This window comes from Pteropus vampyrus, unplaced genomic scaffold (assembly GCF_000151845.1).
Source record: "Pteropus vampyrus isolate Shadow unplaced genomic scaffold, Pvam_2.0 Scaffold4, whole genome shotgun sequence".
In the NCBI taxonomy this organism is placed as follows: Eukaryota; Metazoa; Chordata; class Mammalia; order Chiroptera; family Pteropodidae; genus Pteropus; species Pteropus vampyrus.
The window spans coordinates 4,881,405-4,905,801 of record NW_011888785.1 but is presented as its reverse complement, the minus strand read 5'-3'; the positions used below and the strand labels follow the sequence as shown (position 1 = coordinate 4,905,801).

Genomic DNA, 24,397 nt, shown 5'->3' with positions numbered 1-24,397 from the left:
TGATATAACCTTAGAAAATCATTAAGAATCACATCACATATTTTATTTAAGCCACAAAGCACCTAATAGTGCTGAACAGTTAGTAGGTACTAAATAAATATTTGAAGATTATTGAATTTGGTTTCTTACAAACTATTCCCAGGATAGTTTAGAACTGCTAACAAAAAAAGAATATCTTTGATGTGTTTAGCCCATGTGTATATAAAAACACATTCTACTGTGACCCTTACACTATATATAAATAATAACAGAAATGGAATTTGTACTGTTCTCTTTGTTATTTAAAAGAATCAATAGAAAAAATGAGGCTGTCTGATAAACTGTACTGAGTTGGTTTATTAAAGCTAAAGATATCTATTCAAATAGAATGGTTTGGAAAATAGTTACAATGTAACATAATCAGTTTTTCTTTACTTTTATTTGTAATAATTGATAAAATATAGTTTCCAACAAATTATACACCATCTCCTCAAACTATGACCACTGCTATAAACTATGTTTATAGTTTCCAACAAATTATACACCATCTCCTCAAACTATGACCACTGCTATAAAAAAGGTGAAATCTATAGTTTTTAGTGCTTGTTTTTGAATTTAGGAAAAGATCTCAAACATGTTCAATATAAAACAACAGAAATATAATTTTCGTAATGGCCATAAAATAACAGTAAATAAATAATATTCATTATAAGACTATGTAGAATCATGGGAAGCCTTTCATTGAGGGAAGAAGACCCTCAAATGACAATAAAAACTGGTATAACTTCAAGAAGTTTCTTTAATGCAGAAGAAAAAGAATCTAAAGTTAAAACCGTTATTAGAAGCATTTGAAAATAGGCAGGAACTGAAGCTGTGCCTTGCAGTCTTGGCTATTATTGTATTATTGCAGAGTCCCACAGGCAATCCTCACATGTACAGTACATCCTGGATCTTTTGATTCTTTTGTCCACCCTCCAACCTGCACGGCCAGGAAACTTCAGCCAGGAAAGATTTATGGAGCTCCCACTAACAGGGTCAACCCTGTTTTATCACCAGAGTCCTTCTTCATAAAAATAATAACATCCATCTATAGCTCTGTTGGGCCGATTCTCTTGGCAGCAACATTCTGTGTTTATCTTAACAACCAGTGCACACTTGAAGCCCCCAGTGGCAATGAGCACCGTCATTAATTCTACTGGGCACAGTAGCCCAGACTCCTGGGGTCTGTCAACCCTATGTCATCTAAGGTAATGAATAGGTCAGAGTGTCTGTACACTTCAAAAGGTTGATAGAGTTTGCATTTTGAGATCAAAATAGTGAGTTTTAAGGAAAATAATTTGCAACAACAAAAGTAAACATATTTCAGTATGCAAAATGGTGAGATTTTTAAATGACCTCACAGTACAATGGAGACAAAGTAAAATACTAAAAATAACTAAATGGAAAAAAAGTTAAAGTTTTTAAATGAATTAGTTTTAGAATTTATGCATTTCCATGCACACAGCACTCTGCATTGAAAAATATCTAATTTGAGGAAACATCAATAAATTATTATAATGTAATATTTATTCTGCTTTTACTAGTCTTCCTTAAGCTATTTAAAAATATTAGATTTATATAAAAATATACTCCAGAGTTGTAAACATTACATATTTTTGGATAGGAAAACTCATTCATTTTTAGCAATTTAATATTTAATATAGTTTATGAATCAACTAAATTATTGTTCCTGAAATGTTCTTAATTTATTTAAATCATTAATTTTACTTTCTGGTAGTATAAATTTGTAAGATTTTATAAAATGTTTTGGGATTTCCTCTTGGAAAGGAATGTGCATAAAATCCAAAGAAATGCTCAATATTTTATTGTAATTGCGTAAAGTAGTTCTCTCAGAGAGATCATTCTTAACAATCTTAGTCCCCTGTGCTGTGATGAGAGAGGCTTTTCATGGGTATTTGGCCAAAGGTTTTTTTTTTGTAGAGTTAATACTCCCACTCTTCTTCCTTAAGTGTCTTGGGAGTTTTAACATCCGCAACACAGACAGGATCTTGGTTTTATGCCTCAAGAAAAGAATGGATCTTTTTTCATATAATAATCTGCAGTGCAATTACCAATGAAAAAGTAATATTGTGCACCATAAACTGAACAATCTGCAAGGAACATTTTAGTAATAGACAATTCTAAATGCAGAGAGCATAAGGAATTTAAATCAAGTGAAGAGGTAAATCAATACAAGAAAATAAAAAATAATCTCACTGTTTTATAGACAAAACAAATTTGGGGGAAAATAGAGTACCTGTTGTCTGTTGCAGACCTGGAGCTGATCAGAAACCCATGTTTAGAAAAAAACAGTCTTGTAATTTAAAAATAAAATTTTATAAGATGCTTGAAGACAGTAAGTAATCAATCAGCTGTATTTATGAAACTAGTTAGCAGTAGCAACTTAGCTCAGATATTTTGGTAAGGAAGTCACCTACCTAACCATCAGGATTTTATTGTGACTGGAGGTCTTAAGGAGGGTCGTGATGGCTTAGTGTCTATAAATCTAAGAATTCTGATCTGCTCAATCTTATAATTATGTGAGGTTACACTTATTTGCCGTTTCATTCATTTCTCAGTCCATTAGTCAAGAAAAAAATGTATCAAACAACTACTGTACATCCAGGCCCTGGAAGATAAAGAGATTAGGAGAAAAGATTTCTAACAAACAGCACCTCGTGGTCTAGTTGGGGTGACAAACATGGAGGCACACACTAATTATTCGGTGTATGTAATAAGTGCAACGATAGAAAAATAAACTATATTGAATGTTAAGAGAGAAGCAATGTTGGAAGAGTCTTGACCCCATAGTGATCTTAACATCATTTGCTGCATTGGTCTTGTACTGGTTTTTGTTCTATTTGCTCTCTGTTAATTATGAGACTATAAATAAGTAAATTCCCTCAAGTTTCTGCTATTAAATACTTAAATATGGCATACCCCAAAGTAAGTACCTTAATTTAATGTTCTAAGGATTTTAACAATATTAACTCATTTAATTAATTTCATCAGAGTAGTGACCATAAATAATGTACCATGTCCTAAAGCTACAATTTAAAAGCAGAGCCAAGGATGATATCCCAAAGACAAGACAAATTATCATATGATAACTTTTTAGAGACATGGCATCCATCAGTTCATGCAAAATTCACACTTTTGTGTTTGCAAGACCACACAGCAAAAAAAGGAAATCTAAAAGATGGAGATGAAAAAAGACTTCTGCCAGAATAATTTTTCTTGTATTTGTAGTGAATAAACAATATGTAGATCTTCACAGAGAAACTAGCCATTTTCTGAATCCTAAAATCAGAGACTATAAAGTCTATTACCTTTCAACTGGTTGGGGAAAAGAGAAATACTGTCCTAGCCTCACACCAATTACTCTAGTTAGACTAAAGCTAGAAATATGTGCAGTATAGATCTATAACAAAGGGTCTAGCCCACTGTGGCCTTGCATAGTAGGACACCAACAGTGATGGCAGTGTTAAAATATCTTACTTATTATGTTTCCTGCATTCTAAGGTGCTTTCAACCATAACATCTTATTTGCTATTCATTCTAGAATTTTAAATAGAGCCAGATATCTTTTTTTTCACTTAGAGAAACTAAATCTCTGTGAAGAGAAATAACTTGCTTAATACACAGCTAGAATCTGATTGTCAAAGATGTCCAGTTTTTTATTTACACTACTCTATACCAGGGTTAGTATAGCTCCTCCTTGGAGATAAGAAGAAATCCTTCTACTGGGCCACGAAGATGGATAAATAGAGGTTACTCCAAGCTGTAGTGGGTCCTTTTAAGGCTCAATATAAATAGTAGCAGTAGCAATAATAATGTTAATAATATAATAATAATCTCACTAGTAATGAATATGTCTCGATTTTCCACAGGGCTACACGAGTTCTGTGGAGGCCAGAAATGGAATATTCTAGAACTACAGTTTCCAAATTGTGTCCTTAGGTAGCCTGGGGCCCCTCACAGTTATGCTTGACATCTGTCTGAAACTACACAAATTACTAGCTGAAAGGGTTCACAGTTTCGACATTACATTGCACTACATTTCTTTCTGTGACATCCTGCCTTCTTGAAGTGGGGTTTTTATAAAACACAAGTACCATGCATCATCTAGTGCAGGAAAGGAAATGAGAGCATCAGTGTATACTCTGATTCCCAGATTTGAGAAACTGTGCAGTACCCAATAGATACACATACCCCATTAGGAGGTAATTGTGGATAAGAATGAAATAAATAGTTTTCAATTTATTGTTATATTTTTTTCAAATAGCTACTAAGTTGTTAGGACGTAAATATGTCTAATGAACAGAACTGTTTGATATTTCTTTTAGCCCCGTGAATGCTGTTAAAAAGTAACTGAGACAATAAGAATATCATAAGCCAAGAAAGTTTAGAAACTTTCATTTGAGAATAAATATCTAAATTTCTCAGTAAATGGCTTCTTAAGATTCCTTTATTAAGAAAAAGGAAATACCTTTGCAAAATGGAGAACATAGGATACTTAACCTTTATTAGATTATTTTCTATTTTCCCACAAAGTAGAGGATGTTGAATTTGTAATTAACTAAATTATTTTTTCTTTTAACAAAAATGGAATATGTTCACATACTAAAAATGAAAATAATGCACTTGTACTTATATGAAAGAATATTTCTTTCCTTTTAGATTCCCATGCTCCCTGAATGGGTTTGAACACAAATATTTCTGACCTTTATGCTCTTCCTCACTCTAAGTTCTTACATCATTAAACCTTCTCCTTTTTGTGTTTTTGTTGTTGCTGTATTATTATTATTATTATTATTATTATTATTTTTATTATTAGACCATAACCTCAGTGAGGGCAGGGGCCGTTTTTCCTAGCTCATCATTATTTCCTTGATAATAGCAAAGTGCTTGGGACTTAGAAGGCATGTTAAATTAATAGAGGAAGGACAGAAAGAAGAGATGCTTCCACAACTCTGTCTTTATCCTGGTGGTTTCATAGCCTTTCCTTTGGTCCTGCTTTGCGTTTTGTTTGTTTGTTTGTTTTTGCCAGCCCCTTTGCTTCTTCTACATCTTAAATGAAGTTTGCCATTCCTAATCTCATCACTTTCTTCTCTTATTATGGGATAATTAGAATGTTTGGTATTATAAACTATGCTGCAATAAACAAATTTTCAATTATTTTCCTAGGATGGATGCCTAAGAGTGGACATTTTGTTTCAAACTTCATGTATCAACATTTTGATCTAGATTAAGACATTACCAAATTGCTCTAATAAAGGTTTATGTCAAAGATTTTTTTTTAATTTTATATTACTTCAAGCTTATATAAGGGTTGCAGATAAGGCATAAGGAACTCCCATATAATAGTTACCCAAATTCACCGATTTTTAAAAACATTTTGCCTCATTTGTTTAGTATTCTCTCTCTTCTACACACACATACACACATACACACATACATATTATATAGCTTATTTTTTGGCCATTTCTTACTAACATGGAGGCTCCATGTTCCTTTACCCCTAAATCCTTTTGTGTGTATATCCTAAGGACCAGGGTATTTACTTACGTAATTCCAACCAAACAATCAAGATCAGGACGTGGTTTTATGACATTTCTTTGCAATGTATGTTTCTTATTTCCTCCTCAACACTAAATTAAGACTCTTAAGTTTCATGAGTGAGTCTCACAGCACCATATACCTTCAGGATCTGGCACAGTAGATTACACATAGTGGGGACTAAGTATATAAAATATCTCCAGATAACTTTAAGGCAAAGAGAAAGTTCTGATTTGAAAACAATGTTATCAAAATTATAACATAAGGGGTTTGAGATATTATAACACAGCTATTCATGAGCTGAAGCATATGCTGAAACTGAATTTAGTACCAGATCTCATACATTATGGTTGATTATATTCATGCTACAATTAAAGTAATTACTTAATTTTAAAATTAATGCACTCTAAATATATTTAATGACTGAAATTAAAATGTGCAATTATAGTATAAATACATGAAATTATGTTGTAGTGTGTTTATACTAATTACCGTGTGTCAGCTGAAATAGCTGTAGCAAACGCTTAAATAAATGCCCAGTGAAACTGTTCACAGCCCATCCAGCAAAGGTGCTCCTGAACCAAGTGTCCCATGGGAGAAGCATACTCACTGTGTCCTTAATAGAAAACTGAAAATTACATACATAGGCAGCTAACTTAGAAAACGCCAAATGTTTGAATATCCTGTTAACTCTTATCAGAAAGATCTCGACTCAAGATCTCCATTTTCTAGGAGCACAGGAATACAGCTATAACCTGCCATTCTAAATAGACGGGCATAGTCTCTCTTGTGAGTCTATTGATCAATTTTTACAAATTGAATGAACTGGAAGTTGTTACTAATCATAAGTAAACTCTAATTAATGTTGCCTCACATTATAAATTTTACCGTGCCAATATAACCTGAAGTATGACCATTTTGTTTGCTTGCTTTAATAAATAAAATTTTGACAAATACTATTCTCATAAGCAAAAATACAATCCCTACCATCGACACCTTTGCTAATACACATTTGCCTTAGACCATTTTGCCTTATGCTTCAGATTTTTAAAATTCTATCTCCTTAAATTCCAGGACTCAGAAGGCTCTGGCTGCTCCCCTAGAGTTGTAAAATTCTTCCTTCTTTCTCGAACTAACTTGGGCTTGGCAGTGCCCAACAGGACCTGGCATCCCTCCAAACACTACCCCTACCCCTACCCCTTCATGGTTATGCTCCAATGTATTTCAGAGATAATTCAATCCATATGTTTCTGATTCATTTACCCTTATAGCATCAAATATTATTTGCTTAGAATTACTTGATGTTCAAGTATTCTTACCAAACTAGTTCATACACCATTTCTCTTTAAAATAGAAGGGGAGATTTTGCAAGTCTTACATAGTAACTAAGGAGAAAAAGTGGTTTTCATTTTAAATTCCTATAGCTCATAATTTCCTATATCTCTGTTTTTAAGCACATCTACTGTCTTAGTCTGCTTGAACTGCTATGACAAAATACCATAGACTGAGAGGCTTAACGACAGACTTTTATTTCTCAGTTCTGAAGGCTGAGCAGTGTAATGTCAGAGAGATGACTGATTCAGTTCTTGGTGAAAGTCCTCTTCCTGGCTTGTGATCAGCCACCTTCCCACTGTGTGCTCATGTGGCTTTTCCTGGGTGCATGAAGAGAGAGATCTCTCTCTTTTCTTTTTCTTATAGTCTCTAATCTCATGATAAAGTTCCTACCTTCATGACCTAATAAATACCTAATTACCTCCCAAAGACTCTACTTTCAAATACCATTGTATTAGGGGTTAGAGTATAAAAATATGAACTTGAGAGGAACAACAACATTCAGTCTATAATAGCAACAAAACACTAAAAACATTTAAAAGCAATATTCTTGAATATTGTCTTCACACATTGAGCAGCATTGCAAATATCATTACACCTATCTTGAAGGTAAGTGTAAAAACTTCAACTCCCATGTGACCATACTACAATCTTGAGGGTATAACATAGGCTGTGAGAAAAGCAGTTGACAAAGCAGAACTGAGATGTGCCTGATCAGCATCCAGCCAGTTTTGCCACTAAATAAATGACTTGCTTCACACATTAGCCTCGGGGCATGTTGAGAGTCAATCAAAATTATGCCTTCGCAAAATGACAAATTACTGCATCTTAGATATTCTCTTTAGAGCAAAGGGAAGGGATGCTTAGTATCTATCATACAAGACTTAGATTCTCTAAGAGCAAAGTTTCTGTTCTGTAATGTAACCCACTATGTGTTCTGATGTCATCTTACTGTCTCTTCCTATTGGCTTGTAGGAATCAAGACTGGGGGGAACTGGTCAAAGTGTTAATACTCTATCAACTGTGATTGCTGTGAGAATGATGGATAAATGAATAGATATTGTGATAAAACAAATATAACAAAAAAGTCCGTTGCAGGATCTAGGTGGTAGATGATTATGAGAATGTTCACTGGCAATTCTTTCAACCTTTCTAGTTGATTGAAAATATGCATAAATTAAAATATTAGTTACATACATTGAAGGAGAGTTTTAAAAATCCTACTTCAAAATTAGTAGAACCTCAAGATTTTAATGAAATTAGCAAGGTCCATTGAGTTCCTTCAGCCATTGTGCAATACTTATTTATTCATTCTTTGTTTAATTATTGATCATATTCCCAGTTACCCCAAAACCTCAGTGGCCTGCTGTCTCTCACAATGACCCTAGTCTTCAATCTGTTTCTCTACTCTCAATACTTATCTATGCTATATTGTATTCTTACCCAGCTCCCTACTAGCTGTAACATCTGAGGTGGATCTGATGAGAAGCATCTAAAGTGTGTGTTGAGAGGAAAGAGTAACAAACTTTAAGTCAGAGAACTGGAACTCTCAGATTAGATGTCCCACTTATTTGTGCAAATATCCACATTTGTTGAGTACTGAGTTGTTCATTAAAATCATTTAAATGTATTTAATCTTTGTAAGAATACTGTTGTTTCTATTTTACAGCTGAGAAAAGGTGAGGTAGAGAAGTCAAACATCTTGTTCAGGGCAAGATGCTATTTGAACCCTGACCTGTCAGACTCCAAAACCTTGGACTGTAGCCACTTGTTTATATCCCATGTTTCATTACTTCTTTGAGTCTTGGTCCTATAATAAAACTATTTAGCATGGATTTGTTTTTATCATCAAATAAAAAACATAGTTTAGAAAGCATGTTTTAAACTATAAAGAACTCTATAAATACAGGTACAAATATTGCCAAGGAGTAAAGAATCTCTGAGCTGGCTTTCAAATAAGGTATCACTTCTCATGACAGAAAAGCCTCAGAATTATAACATCTAATTTAACCATTAGACATCTATTCCTTTGATAATTCCAAATAGTGGGAGTGCTTACTCATTGAGTCACACTAACACTAAAGCTCAACTGTGAACACAATTATTAGATTATTTTTAAAACCATGTCTTGATGATGGAGAGAAAGCATGAAGAGACAGGATCCTTATAAAAACAGAGAAGCCAGAGCTGCAAAAACAAACAAACAAACAAACTTGCCACACTGATAATAACGCTGACTAGGACTCACCTGACTTACGAATCTCAATATATTGTTTCCACTCATACAGCAATTGCACTATAACAGAGGAACATAAAAAACTGTACTCTTTGGATGTGGTTCCATAGTATAGCGGTTAGTACATCTGCTTTACATGCAGAAGGTCCTGGGTTCGCGCCCCAGTGGAGCCATGGTCCATGGTCTAAGGCTATGGCACTCTGAACAACCTCGATCTCATCTGATCTCGGAAGCTAAGCAGGGTCGAGCCTGGTTAGTATACTTGGATAGTAGACCACCTAAAAAAAACAAAAACAAAAACCCTGTAGCTCCTTATCTCAGTGATTTCCCAAACTGAAATCCTATCAAAATCAATATTCAGAAAGAAAAGAAAAAAAAGAGTGAGAGAGATTCGTAGGTCTAGGGCTCATCTCTAGGAGATAATTATAGAGCGGGTTGGTCGGACTTCAGAAATTGAGTTTTTAGAAACCTTACTAAGAAGGTTTAGAAACCTTACCACTATCTTAATCAAACAGAATGTATTTGTAATAATACTTTTTTTTGGACACCATATCATATGTGATGGGAGAAATACTTGGTGCCAAGAAGGCTCTTCAATATGTATGCTCCCCCTCAAAGAAACACACACACACACACACACACACAAGAATGTAGTCGATATGAAAAGTTAACTCGATTCTACTCAGTGGATTAGATCACACTGCTTAAAAAATATGTCAAAAGCTTATAAAGACTATTAATTTGGCTATCTAGATGTTAATTGTATCTACTACTGCAGAAAAAATTATATATAAGCTGTCCAAAATGACAGTTTTTAAAAAGAAATAATTAAGATTACTTATCACTCAAAAAATAAATTGATATCACTCTTTAAAGTTTTTTTCCTACGGAAAAATGTGATAGTGTTAGCTTACTTCATATATTAACAACAACAAAAAAAAAGGTAGCTAATGGGACTATTAATGCTTTTGAGTGTAACTCCATAATTTTTACATCAGAAAACTGATGAATGCCTTTTTTTTTGGAAGACATTATTCTGCTTATTTATATTGTTTAAGTCACTTGTATACATAGAGGAAGCAAAAACGACTTTTCCATGCTTATGTTTCTGCATTTTGTTACAGATGAAAAATAGTTTAATTTTGTGTGCTCAGAATAAAAGAGGTTAGAAGGTTACAAATCATGTTTGTATAAGGTATTACAGCATCTCTCTAGTGATGGAAAATTAAACTTACTGATGCATTGGCCAAATCAAAACAATGTGCTTATTTTTTTCTCTAGAAAATCTCCAGCCCAAACAGCAATTTGGCTTCTTATTCCTTCACTTAGAAAATACATTTTGATTTACCACAAGTGTCTAATTTAATCAGAGCTACAAACATGTACATGGTATCTGGTTCTTGTTTCATTGTGTTTTCAGAATATAAACGAGAAATGGTGAGAAATGTACTTTCTGAAGACCTCTATTGTATATATTCCCCAGAAGTGTTTATAAATTTCAAACTCTTTGCAGCAGTTATCTAAAACGTAAGAAATTTTTATTTGATATGTAAATATGAAAAAATCTTTGGCATATAAAAGTTATGTCTCCTCAAAAAATATATAAAGTTGCATGAGTCATGAGTGTTTAGATTTGAAAATATGAGGGTTTATAGAGTCACAAGTATTCTCCTATTCTTGTGCTTAAAAATGAAAAGCATGAAGTTTTAAGAAAAGTTTCTTAGATCTTTTTGAAGAAGATCCTTATTAAGAGACCACCTAAGAGATGAGAAATAAAAACTTCTTTGCAACATCGTTAGATCCTTCTCTCTGGTGGTATGTTTGAGAACAATGCAGATGAAGCTTTTATGTCACTACATCCATCTGTGAGAGTTTACCCTAGGCTCTCCCTTCATGTGTGCCCTCTGCATTGCATAGAGCTGAACAGAACTTTGAAGCCAATGTCTACCTCAAAAAGGGTTTATTGGGAAGTATATTTGCATGAAAAATCATAGTATATTTGATCGCTTATCCTACCAACCAGAGATGCTCCCAATGGGTTACTATGCCATTAAAATTACTCTGAGCTACTATTTTTACCTATCAGATTGGCCAGGATTGAGGAGTTTCATGATCCACAGTTTTTGGAGAGGTTATGAGGAAACTGGTACTTCCCATACAAGGCTGATGTGTACACAAAATAAATCAACACCACTGTAAGGAAATTTTACAATAACTATCAAAAACCTTATTCATTTTCCCCTTGCAGTATCCTTTAAAAAGCCTATCTTAGATATACACTTCCAAAAAATAATAAAGAATATATAGATGAGGCTATTTATTGTCATGAGAGACAGATAATCCAAATTTCCGACAATAGTGAGCTGCATGAATATACTGTGATACACCCCACAATGTATTCTGCAATGGTAATCAAACAAGGCAGATCTCTATAAGCTTCTTCAAAATGATCTCCAAGATATGTGAAAAAGGCAATGTTCGAAATTATACTTATCATATGTAATAGAGAATATGATTATAGGTATACATGCATATTTTTTCAAAAAGAAGCAATTGAATCTTGAAATAAGAATTAGAAAAAATTTTTAAGCAGATAGGGAAGGACAATTTTTAGGCAGATGGGGTATATGAAAGCAAATTTTCTCTGAATATACTTTGTCTTATAGTTTTGACTTTCGATGCAAATGTTTTATCTAATTAAAAACAAGATTAAAATTTTGAAAAGCAAAGCTTAGAAACTGGAAATAGCAAATGGGCTTAACCCAATACCTTGTTAATGAAATACCAAAGAAGTCTTATTTCTAATGACTGTGAACAGAATGTTTTGAGTGTTTATCTCTAGTGGGATATAGCCAAAGGACAAACTGGTTTCAAGGAGCTTTCCCTGTTAGGGTGGTTAGATTAATTCTATATTGAGTTATTGTTGCTATTTCAATTTTCATTTAAAATAAAATTTATCAGAACCGCTCAGTAAGTATAAAATGGAAAAAAACTATTCAGAGGCAGTAAGGGGTTTTGAGCCTTGAAGTTCACAAATCTAAGCACAAATCTCAGATTTTGTATGACAGATTAAACCACTTATCCTCTCTGAGCATGTATTTTCTCATCTGCCAAATGAGGGTTTTAAGTCAAATGATCTCTTAAGTGTTCCAAAATCAATATTCTGTAGTTAGATGACCCAAGTTCCCTGGTCCTTTGCATCTTTTCAGACTAGAGGAGATTAACTGTATCCAGCCTTACCCCTCCTCCTTTATTTCTAAACATTCTTTCACTCCATCCCTCCAACCCTCGCCTCCCCCCCCAACCCCGCACACACACACACACACACACACACACATTCTGGCAGCATGGGTGAATGCCAGAGGCAGGACACTGGGAAGCAATTTATAATCATATATACTGCTGCTGTCACCTCGGAGAGAGAGACAATTTATAATAAACAACGGACCTCTTAAAATTATCAAAGCAGTGGTCCTCAGCTCACAGGGTCAGCTCTCCAGAGAGTCACTGGCGGTTTCAAGGGTCTGGCTAACATTTGCATCCTGTGTTGCCTCCTCATAAAGTTCCCTCTCATCTCTTCTCCTGGATTCTGTAAGGGCCACCCTAGGAAATGCCAGGGCAAATTATTCCAAGGAATAAATGATGAACTGCAGAGAGGAAGACTTCAGTTTGGCAACTAAGATGAAAAACAAGACTTTAAGTAGATGTTAGGTAGGTAAAAACAAAAATGTGGAAAGTAAATCAGGCAAATATACCTAGAGGAGTAGAGAAAATTATTCTCTTTTTTCATTTAGTCACCAATGGACAGGGTAGTAATGTGTGATAGAAGAATCAGCACTGAAATTAATGCCTGAAGACCTGTATTGAAATTGCAACTCCATCACGTATTTGATTTCTGACTCTGTGCTGGCAATACAGGTTTAAATTTAGGGACATAATACGATATCAATAATAACTTTCCTCACTCACATACCTCCCTTTACCTGTCCACACTAATGCCTTAAGCCCACCACCATTGATATTATTTTTGGAATTGAGACATTGATTCAGAAAAACAGGACAAATCAGAACCAAACTGGCTCACTGATTTTAAGTCATTCATTTATTCTCTCGATTTACTCATTCAGTTTTTTTGAGGACGGTTGGAAGTTGTATCTGTTGATCTGGAATAGAGACCATCATCGAATGAATGGCTGGTGCTAAATATCCACTGGGTCATTTACTCTTACAACCACCTTGATAGGAAAGTTTTATTATTGGGATTTTACAGATGAAGAAAGTACATTAAAAGGAGTTAAATAAATTATCCTTGAGCATACAACTGTTAACTGACAGAGCAAGGATTTGAAGCCAAATTTGATTATTCTATCTTGTACTTATTAATAATTAATATGTATTTTAAGAATATACATACAAAGGTTGCATCTGAATACCATAGAAATAGATTTAAAATTACAATAGAAACATTTTTGATTTCTACATGAACCAGGACATGCAACAAATGTTAACACTGACTAGTATTTTCTACCTGACAATATCTCTAGAATTTCTCTAGAATAATGACAGGAAGTGAATCATATTTCTGGCCTCCATTTCAAAAATAATAATAATACAAACTGCATTACATATTCCTTGTAATAAATAAGCATGCTTTTATTTTTCAGATTACATATGGAAACTGGCTCTGTGTAGTTTTAAAATAACTTTTTTACTTAAATCTTCCCCAAAACAATCATAGTAGAAATTTAGGCATCTATCTGAGTACCAGCAGAGGGCATGGAGGTCTAAGAAGGATATGTTTTTTTAATGGAATATAAGAAAATATTATAAAAGGTAATTATTTTCTGATCCAGCACAGCAACTGCAAAGATCATACTCTTAATACATAAATTCTAGTATAAACATATCTTCTCCTCCCGTCTTCAGTTGAATGCATCAAAATTTATAACTCAAAAGTTTACAAAGACATATGTGAAGGAAAAAAATTAGTACCACTACTGTCCAAAGAACCTTTGATATGTTCCAATCCTAGACTTCTCTGATGGTTTCTACAGTGCCACGTGTTAAAAAGGAAGGCTTTAATCTGCAAAGATGAATTTCAAACTCAAACTCCCACTGGCTTTAATGGGAGTGACACAGCTAACATGTCACAACAGACTTTGGAAAGGTACCCCTGAGTGTCCAATTATTTTAAGTGCTTTTCCTATTCACTGTCACTCAACTGATCATAGTGGATTTATTTGGCAATAACATTTCTCTGACATGAACTTCCGGAGGAATTTCTCCATAATTCAACCCTAGTTAATGTTGCCTTGAAAATTAAGTGTTTCCGTAAGTTTTAAATAGATAACAGTACTTTCTAACAACTACATTCTTGAATACAAGTTTATTGCTTAGACAGAGTTTTAAAAAATCTGGCAAGAAAGATTTTTTCTTTTTCTAGTTAAAATAATAATAATAATAATAATAATAATAATAATAATAATAAAGGTTAAGAGAAAACATCCTCTCATAGATCCCAGAAAAAAATTCCCAACCTGGAACTGGAGATGTAATTATTTTCTAATATCTCCTCAACAAATGAAAAATACTCTGTTAGATGCTTGTCTTTAAAAAGAAGATTATTGAGTTTTAGTATTACTAAAACTCCTTATTCTTCTCTAAAGTATTTTTATAAGATTATTATGTGTTCCACGTCCTCAATTTTATAGTGTCAATTCTAATTCATGATTACTTTATATGGCTCTAATCCAGTTCTCTAAGTATGATCTTCAGTGGGCACAGACCTATATACCTCTGGGTTATCTGTGCTTCAAATCAAATATTTTACTGCTAAACTGCTATATTTTTTCATGTAATAATGAAATATAGGTAACTGGACTTTCTTCATTGTACTCAAAATAAGAGAGATGGTGTCTATTTAAAATAACAAGAAAAACTGTTTTCCTTTTGTCCTTCTCAAGGTGACCAGGATTTATGAGCAGTATAGACGATGGACCATACAATCAAGTGAGAGTGAGACACAGACCTGGTATTCATATAAGATAATATAAAGCTAACATGTGTCTGTCTGGTTGAAATGCAGTCAATAATTTATCATAATTTATAGATATCTGTGCTTACTCAAGACTACAGCTGAACTATTCTCTGCAACTTCAACCAGGCAGGAAGATGTTATTTTTATATCATCTAAATGAATCTAAGGACTATTTCATTCTTCCTTCCAATTAGTTTCTTGTGTTACTAAAATCAAAAGCAGGTATCAGGGATCTACTTGTGCTACAAAGCAGCAAGAGACCTTGAATTTTTGTTCCTGAGGACAAGGAGGAGTTAATGTGGACATAATACATATAACTACTTCTGTAAAAATTAACTGATGTTATATCCCTATGCAGTTGTAACTTTAAAATATTTTAGATAATTCCCATCTCTTCGTGATTTTTGGAAAAATTTTTCTTGTCTCAATTATTAATAACAGAGAGAGTCCAAAAAGTCCAAATAGACCCTTTATTTCTGTTTTCAAAGAAGAAAAGTAAAACAAAAATGACTATCAGATGAGCAGTCTGATGACTCTTTAAAGCTTAATAGCTTCAGCATGATACAAAATTCAGTATTTTAAAATGAAGTGTCCACCTACATACTTGGCAAGATGCCGAAGTCTAGACTACTACAATGGCAAATTTTAAAAAGGGCCAGAAAACACAATTTTAATCTTGTAAAGATCAAAACTACCTAGGAGAAATATTCATTTTCATTTGAACTGTGATTTATCTCATTTTTATTAAATTCAAAAGTAAATACATATTACTAAAATTTATTTAGGAACACAGTTTGAGCTAAGTGACTTGAATTTTCCTCAAAACTTCTAAGGATGAACTGAGTGAAGTTTTAGTAACTGAGCATTTATATGCCAGGAACTGCATGTAAATGGTATAAAGGTAGGTAATTACTATTACTTTCTTTTTTATAAATGAGGAAATTGAGGCATAAAGTGGTTAAGAAACTTGCCCAGGTTGTACAAATCCTAAGTGATAGAGCTGGGATTCAAATGCCAGGAGTCAGATTCCAGACTCTGTTTGTAACCAGTGCTACATGAGCTCTCTATGGTACTGTGTTTATGACACTGCTGTCCTCAGTGGCCATTTGTCTGTACTCCTTCCATCTGCATTACTCCCTATGTATTGATAGAATATGCATAACTGCAGTAATATTGTGTGGTGTTCCTGCCTGTTTTTGTTCTGATCCTTAGTTTGCTATTTGCTCCTATGTCTGTGGAACAAAAACAAAATGAAGACAAGTTTCTCAAATAATATTTGGCCTTAATATTGTACCTGAAATAGCCTCCTTCATCTGTATGTTAACTGCAATATCATTAGATACAGAAACTACTACAAAGCATAATAAATGGAAAATTCAGATAAAAGTGGGAGAAGAAAATAGAGCTAGGAGATCTCAGAAAGTATGAGGTGATATATATACACATACATATACATGCATATATATGAAATATAGATATATTAACATTTCATAAAAACAAAAGAGGGAACTCTAGTGCTGTGAAGTTGAGAGAGCTATCATAGCACACCTGTCCTAAAATTAAGAAAAACTAATTTCCCATAGAACGAGTAAAAAGATCACGGTCTCATATAACAGAGATTTGACCGGGTCACTTAAAAAGGAAAGGAAATCAAATTTCTGTCAGATTTATTAGAACAATGCTTTAAAAAAAAAGAAAGAAAGAAAAAAAAAAAAGAAAAGGAATTACATTTTAGATATTCAAGGAAAGAAAATGTGAGCCAAGGATTTTATATGCAGCTAAACTGACTTCCAAGTATAAAAGCCAAGGACAAACTGTTATCGGCATACAAAAAATCAAGAAATATTGTTCCCAGAGGAATCTACTAAAGAACAAACTTCAGAAAACCATAATGAATGGAGAGACATCAATATAGGGATTGGTTACATGAATATCAGTGCTAATCTCACAAAAAGAGAGAAAATAGAACAGTATGCTCCTCCTGACAAAAGAATATAATATCACTTATAAAAGGATCTTGTCCCCAAAACAATTTGAATCTTATCTAGCCTCTAGATCCTACCAATAATTCATAGGAATTACAGAGAACAGAGGAATATGTTGTGCTATATACCACAAGGTTCAATCAGCAAAGCACAGATAGGTGTATTTGTGGGCAGGAGAGGCACAAATCCTTCAACAAATCACAAGGAAAAAGGAGATAAATGTGACATTTATGGTTAAAAGAGATTTAACAACAACAACAAAAAGGCAACCATTGCAATGGAAGGACTTTCTTGCATCCTTATTAAAAAAACTAAGCCGCAAAAATGTTATGACTTTTATAAGACAGTAAGAAATTTAAACATTAAATGGATAGCTCATGATATTAAGCAATTTTTAAAACAATTTTTATATGTCACATTGGTCAGGAAATATAAAGGGCAAAAAGGCTTATTCTTTAGATATGATACTAAATTATCAACAGATCGAATGAATGCACTGATACAATGTCTGAGTTTTGCTTTACACAAATTTTGTGAGTGTGAATGTGGGTATGAAAGTGGTAGGATCAGTCATGAGCTGATGTCTGTTGGGGTAAATGATGGGTTCTGGGCGACTAGTTTTGTCTGTTAAAAATTCACCCTAATAAAAATTAAAATGGTAATGAAATATAGACATTTTCAAACAAAGTTAGCAGAATTCATTTCCTTCAGATCTGTGTTAAAAGTAGCACTAAAGAGGGTTTTCAAGAAGGGAAAATTTTTCAAATGAGCACCAAATAATGGAAGAAGGAAAGAAGGACCCTGGAAAAGGCAAACAAGTGGGTACATCTAAATGAATACTGTATAAGATAATAATTATCTTGCAAGATTGAAATACATGTAGAGTTAAAATACTTGAAAAAAAAACTGAACAAAAGATAAGAAAAGAATAATGGAAATATTCTGTGATCCTTGCATTATGTGGGACATAATAAAACACTAATTTATATTCAATAGTAAAGAATCAAGGATGCAAGTTGTCATCTGTACAATAACCTCCTCTTTTCTTTGGAGATTAGAGACTATAGTGGTTTAGTTATCTGTTTTTATAAACAGTGGAACTATTGAAATGCATTTGTTTGTGGCAGCTGCTGCTTGCAATAAACACCCTCTTTTGCCTTGCTGAAATGTCCCTTTGGCAATGGGTGATGAATATACATAGGGAACTGAAAATAGATGAAGAGTTAAAGAATAAGGTAACAAGATTGAACTCAACCCTGTCCACAAGAGAAGAGATACAAATGTCAAGGAAAGCCCACCAACAAGATCACCAACATAAGATGGAGCCTGTCCCATTTCACCCAAGAGCAGATTCTTTTCACTTCTCATCCTTCACCCCCACTAGAGTTGACTTAGCGTGGAAACATTTGTTTTACAATAAACAGCACACAAAAATTGACAGTATTTTGGCATATTTCTATTTTTTTCTGTGATATGAATAATAATGCATCGAATCTTAACATAAAAATGTAACTTTATACATTCCATTCAGGTAAATGAGATCAGATCTAGAAAAATCTTTCTAGATAATTTAGCTTCTTTCATGAACATGGATGAATAGCAAAAAGACACTAAGTGATGCTAAAAATTGGCATAACAACTTTGCTTATGTGGGAGCTTTAGAAGCCCTGCATGTAATCACTACTTATAATTGCATAGATTTTAAGTCTGACAGAAATTACCTTATTTGAGCTTCATGACAATCTAATAAGGTAAAAGGGGACAGTTTTATTATTTCTAATGTTTAGATAAGGAAAGGGAGGCTTTGGAAGAAAATGTAACTTACTTAAAGGCAACTAGTTAGGTATTACTGATTAAGAAAAGGAAGTGAATAAGCAAATAATTTAAATAAGTTAAATAGAATTTAGTTTGTCGCAGTATGCATCATTCATCTAAATGTTTCATACTCATAATGATACAGTATTTAATGCTCTTTGAATTTACCAATTTCTTGCGTTGTCGTCTAAAATAAAATTAGCAAATAACATCTATCTTTCTCATTATAAATCACTTACGATTAAGTATGATATTTCTTCAAGTGAGAAATTTGTTAACTAGAGGTTTGCGTACATATTTAATATAATATTGACTATATTTAGTCAGTGTTTTATTGGTAAGCATCCTCAGACAATACTTTCTAAGGCTTTTTCTATTTCATAATGTTTTCATTTGAAAATTCTTGATGTAACGTTATGATTAACTATGAAGACTATGAAGTCTTAGAGAAATAGTACTCTTCAACATATATGAGGCTTTATTCTATTCTTTTTTTCATCCTTTCTTCATAGTTTCTATTCTCTTTTTTTTTTTCTAGGCTACATTTTGTGTAATTTCTTTCAAGCTAATACAGAGTAATTTTCTGCTTTATACAATCTGCCATTGAGTCTAGGTACTCAGTTTTCAATTTAAATTTTTATATCTTTTATTTTAGAAATTCTACGTATGTCTTTTATAAATCTTCAGTCACTTAAACTTTTTTTTTAAGTGTGTCTATTTATTTGCAAGATTTTCTTTTACTTCTTTTAAAATATTAAGCATAATTGCTAAAATCTGTGTCTGATACTACCGGAGTCTGTAATCTCTACAAGTGAGATTCATTTGTTCATTGTCTTTGCTGATTGTCAAATATAATTGCCTGTTACCATATGTGCCTGATTTTCTTTGATGTATGTTGGTCATTGCTGTTGAAAAAAAAATTATTGAGGCATGGATAAGCATCATTATTTTTCCAGTAACCTTTGCTTTAGTTTTTGTCAGGTTCCTGAAGCAACACTTTAAATTAGATTTATGGCTTGAAATGTCTTGGATAAACCTATACATTTGGGCTATAATTATCTGTTTAGGCTGGTGTTTGATTTACAAACAATTAGGGACCAATTTTGTTTTTATCTTTATTTCCTCTATTTCTCCAGTATTGAGGCAATTTTCCCCACATTCTGGTGGGAATGTTGGTGAAAGGGTGAGTTTATGTCTGTTTGACCCTTACCTTTTGAGGTCTCAGCCTAATCGACAAGGTCCCTATCTTTAGCAGACCCTGGACTCTTACTTCTATCTACTTGTCCCTGAAGACAACTCAAATCACTGCTCATTTTCACAGCTGTTTCTGCAGGACTGCCAGATGCCCATACAATGAAAGTCAGTTGGAGTGTTACCTTAATTTTTTATGTCCTTACTATCTTCAAGACTTAGTCTGTTGATTCTTAACTATTTTGACAACTCTCTGAAGTTTTTAAAACAAATTTTATATTTCATTCAGCAGTTTTAGTTGCCCTCAGGGAGGAAGTTAGTCCAGAATTCCCATAGCAAGGCTCTCAGCAGTATTTGACACAGTAGATGATGACTTTCTCCTTGAAACACTTCATTTAATTTCAGGACTCCACCCCGCACCTTCCTGTGATTTTTCTTCTGCCCTCTCAGTCTAATTTTCTGGTTCATCCTAGTAGCCCCAAACACAAATGATAGAACAGCACAAGATCAGCTTTTGGAGTGTCTTCTCTCTCTGGACTTATTTCTTTGGATCTCGATCATGCTCAGAGCTTTAAATACCATCGATATGCTAAAGATGTGCTCATTTATATTTCCAGACTGGACCTTTTCTCGGAATGTATCTTATGTCCAACTTCCTCTCTGACATTTTCACTTTGAGATCTAATAAGTATCTCAACTCTAATTTGTCGAAAATGGAACTCGTGGACTCCTGGCCCACTGAACCTACTAACCCTGCTTCTCTTGACTACATATTCAGAAGTAAACATTTATTTATGTTTTTCATTGTAATGAAAATACCATTTCCTAAATCATTTTTAAAACAAGTGTGTAATATTTTATTTAAATCTCTTCAGCCAAACAATTCAAGACTAGAAGACATAAGAGAAGGTGTTATTTTAAACTTTAAAGAAAGATAAATGATAAATTCAAAGTAGTATCATTAATATTAGTCACCCAGAACATTAATTCAGAAAACATTTATAAACACCAATTAGTACCCAAAGTTAGGTTTTCAAAGATGAGGAGGTAAGATCGCTGCTCTGATTTTCTCACCTTCCTGCTGATGTGATGTGATGGAAGATACGTTTCATCCTGGAAGTAGTTGTTTAGAGAAAGACTCTTAAGAAAGATTATGTGGTATCAGTGAGACAAAGCACCATAATCAGTTAGCATTATCTCTTATAGTCTGTAATTCTGTAATTCCTGGAATGGTCACCACATCCATGTTACATATATGAATAATAATAATAAAACAGCTATCATGGATATGGGATTTATTATGTGCCAGAAATTGAATGCATAATTATTTCATTTAATCTCACAATACTTCAATAGGGATATAATAATAATAATGCCTATTTTACAGATAAATAAATTGGGTTTCAGAGAAATTAAGCATTATTACAAGGTCACAGTAATTAATAGATAACAGAGTCAGAATCTGAAATCAGGTCTATCTGCCTTTAAAACCTCTCCTTTTATACTCTGTATGAAACAGCCTTTCTGAAAATAAAGGGCATCAAAAAACTAGGAAAGGAAGTAAATGAATATCGTTAAAAAGTACAAGAGAAATTAAAAATACTTTTACATTTTGATAAAAGAATTGTCATATACATAGATATTTAATGTCAGTGAGAGAAAGGTAAAAAACAGTCTGGTGGTATATTTTGCAAGAATAACTAAATTAACCCTTGTATCTAACATCTCTCCCTAACAGCCTTTGGAGGTATTGGTTGAAATATAGACATTTCTCCAGAGAAAGTTTGATGTTTTGGCAGTTTGCTCACACCCCTCTCTCTGTATCTCTAAACTCAAACACGAATAAGAGAAAGAGGGAAGCAACATCTATGTTAGGATGTAGTGGCTGTCCTGGGAGAGGGGAGGCAGCACTGACCTCCAAGATGCCTGAGCCTGAACACCTTATTTAGTGTTAACACTCCTCTTTCTGCAGTTATTCCACTCGCTTCTTCCTCCCACCACCTGTCCATAATCCTCCTTTGGGAGCACTTACAAAGGATGAAAAAAGGAACTGCCGTGACTTTAAATTTTTTTTCCAATATGAGGAACCACTTTCTGTCTGCTTATGCCCCTGAGACTACTACAAGATTTTACCCTGGTCCAATTCTCGTGAATTTCCACTGACAACTTTCTTTTTATTAAAGTTTGCCTACTTAATTCATTGTGAATTAACTTTTTATTATCTGAGCAAGTTATCATATTTTTGCTTTGGACATCATTTTTCTCTCCAGAACTGGACAAGGTTTAGGGAAACACAGAATCCAAATGGCTTCTTTCTTCTCTTCAGTTGTATGTTGGAATTCAGCCAAACAAGTGTCAGCTTCAAATCCCAGAGCCCTTTAAAATTCCCAAATTAGGATGTACTTTGTTGTCATTCCCATGGATGTTTATTTTGGCTTCTAAGAAGCATGCAAAAAGCGTGGCAACCTTGTAGAACATAAAAGAATATTTTGTTGCATATGAATGAATATTTTAATGAGGGCTATCTATCCTAAACTGGAATATTCCAATACAGCACTACAATAGATTTCTCATATAGAAAAGACTCTACTTTTCTTGCTTTATATTTCAAAATATTATTCTTATTAGTCATAAGAGAATTAAGAAATATACTGCTAAAGGATTTAGAAGCAATGGCATAATTTTGCTATTTTTCTGAAATAATATTTCTTAACCTGTGATAACTCACAATATTCTCAAGATGTTTATGAGGATATTAAGTACTATGTAAGAAGTAAGAGAATGAAAATTTCAAATATAGTTGTAAAGATAAATAGTCTATTTCCTTCTTATGATAAAAATAAATTAATCAAAAATGTTCGACCACATTTTAAAGACGTTAAAGCAAGAATTATCATATTCAAAGTCACTGCTTGATTTAATTCAACATATTTTTTGAATTGTTTTTACACATATAAGGATTTTTTAAACTACTGCTAAATAGATGGAAAAGTATTACTTTGAAAATCTTTAAAAAATCAGACAACAATTGACAGTTATGTGTTTACTATTTACAACTTCCTCTCTAAAGATACAGGTATTGCATTCCTTGTCTTTTAAAATGTAACCTTATCCATCTGTTGAGCACACATCTGGACATTTAGCCCAACTCATCATTTCCTTCTGTATGTCCAAAAACTGTCAATTATTTCAGCCAAGATTCAGCCCTTGGGAGAACTGAAAAAGTTACATCCTTCTTTTGTCCAGGTTTTATAAACTCTTCTTTACTGTTTCCCCCAGGATATCAGTAACTATAAAAATAAGCATTTTGAATTCCTTCTGGCTCTAGAGAAAGGGGCACAGGAGGAAGAGGGGCATGTGCTCCGTTAACATTTGCTTCTATAGAATAAAGAACGAAGTCTTCATATGAAAGATCAGACACTGACTGTCCACAGTTATAAAACAAGTGACTTTGTCTGTTTGTTTGTTTGTTTTTTTTGGCAAAGTAAATACAACTTGAATATAAGGAGGAACCTTGAGCATCAATGAGGAAGATCTATACTTTCAAAAGATAAGAATCTCATATTCCATAATGTTAAATTTTTTAACCCCTCAAGGAAAAATTATGATTCTGATCGTGTATATAGCATAGCCTCACAATAATGAAAAATCAAACTTGACAGAATCACAAGAATTTATAATGTCACAATTGTAGCACGAGAGGTTAACTTCTTGCTAATTACTAAAATAAAAAGACAACAAAATAGGAGATGAGAATTATTATGATGAATAAATTTAACCTGGTGTGTGTGTGTGTATTGTCATGTGTGTGTTATATCTATAGTTACAGACGTATGTACAATTGTTTCATATTTAAATATATTTATAAATGTTTTATATGCTTATATATATTGTCATGTCTATGTGCATATGTGTATATGTGTATGTGAGTATACTTATGCTTTTATTAAAACACACAACATTATGCTAAGTGAAATAATCCAGACACAAAAGGACAAAAATTGTATGACTTCACTCATATGAGGTACCTGGAATCATCAAATTCATAGAGATAGAACGTAGAATAGTGGTTGCCAGGGGCTGGGAGGCAGTGGAGAGTGAGGAGTTGTTTAATAGATAGAGTTTTAGTCTGGGATGATGAAAACATTCTGGAGATAAGTAGTGGTAATGGTTGTAGAACACTGTGAATGTAGTTAATGCCACTGAACTGTACACTTAAAATGA

General features: G+C 33.3%; 1 protein-coding gene across 1 annotated transcript in view; it reads right to left on the bottom strand.

Moving 5' to 3' along the window:
• Positions 1–24,397, bottom strand: part of AGMO (alkylglycerol monooxygenase) — a 307,596-nt gene that overhangs the window by 253,948 nt on the left and 29,251 nt on the right. Inside the window, 3 exon segments of the mRNA XM_011364559.1 lie at positions 2,628–2,647; positions 6,159–6,182; positions 21,783–21,848. Coding sequence (XP_011362861.1) covers positions 2,628–2,647; positions 6,159–6,182; positions 21,783–21,848 — 110 coding nt within the window.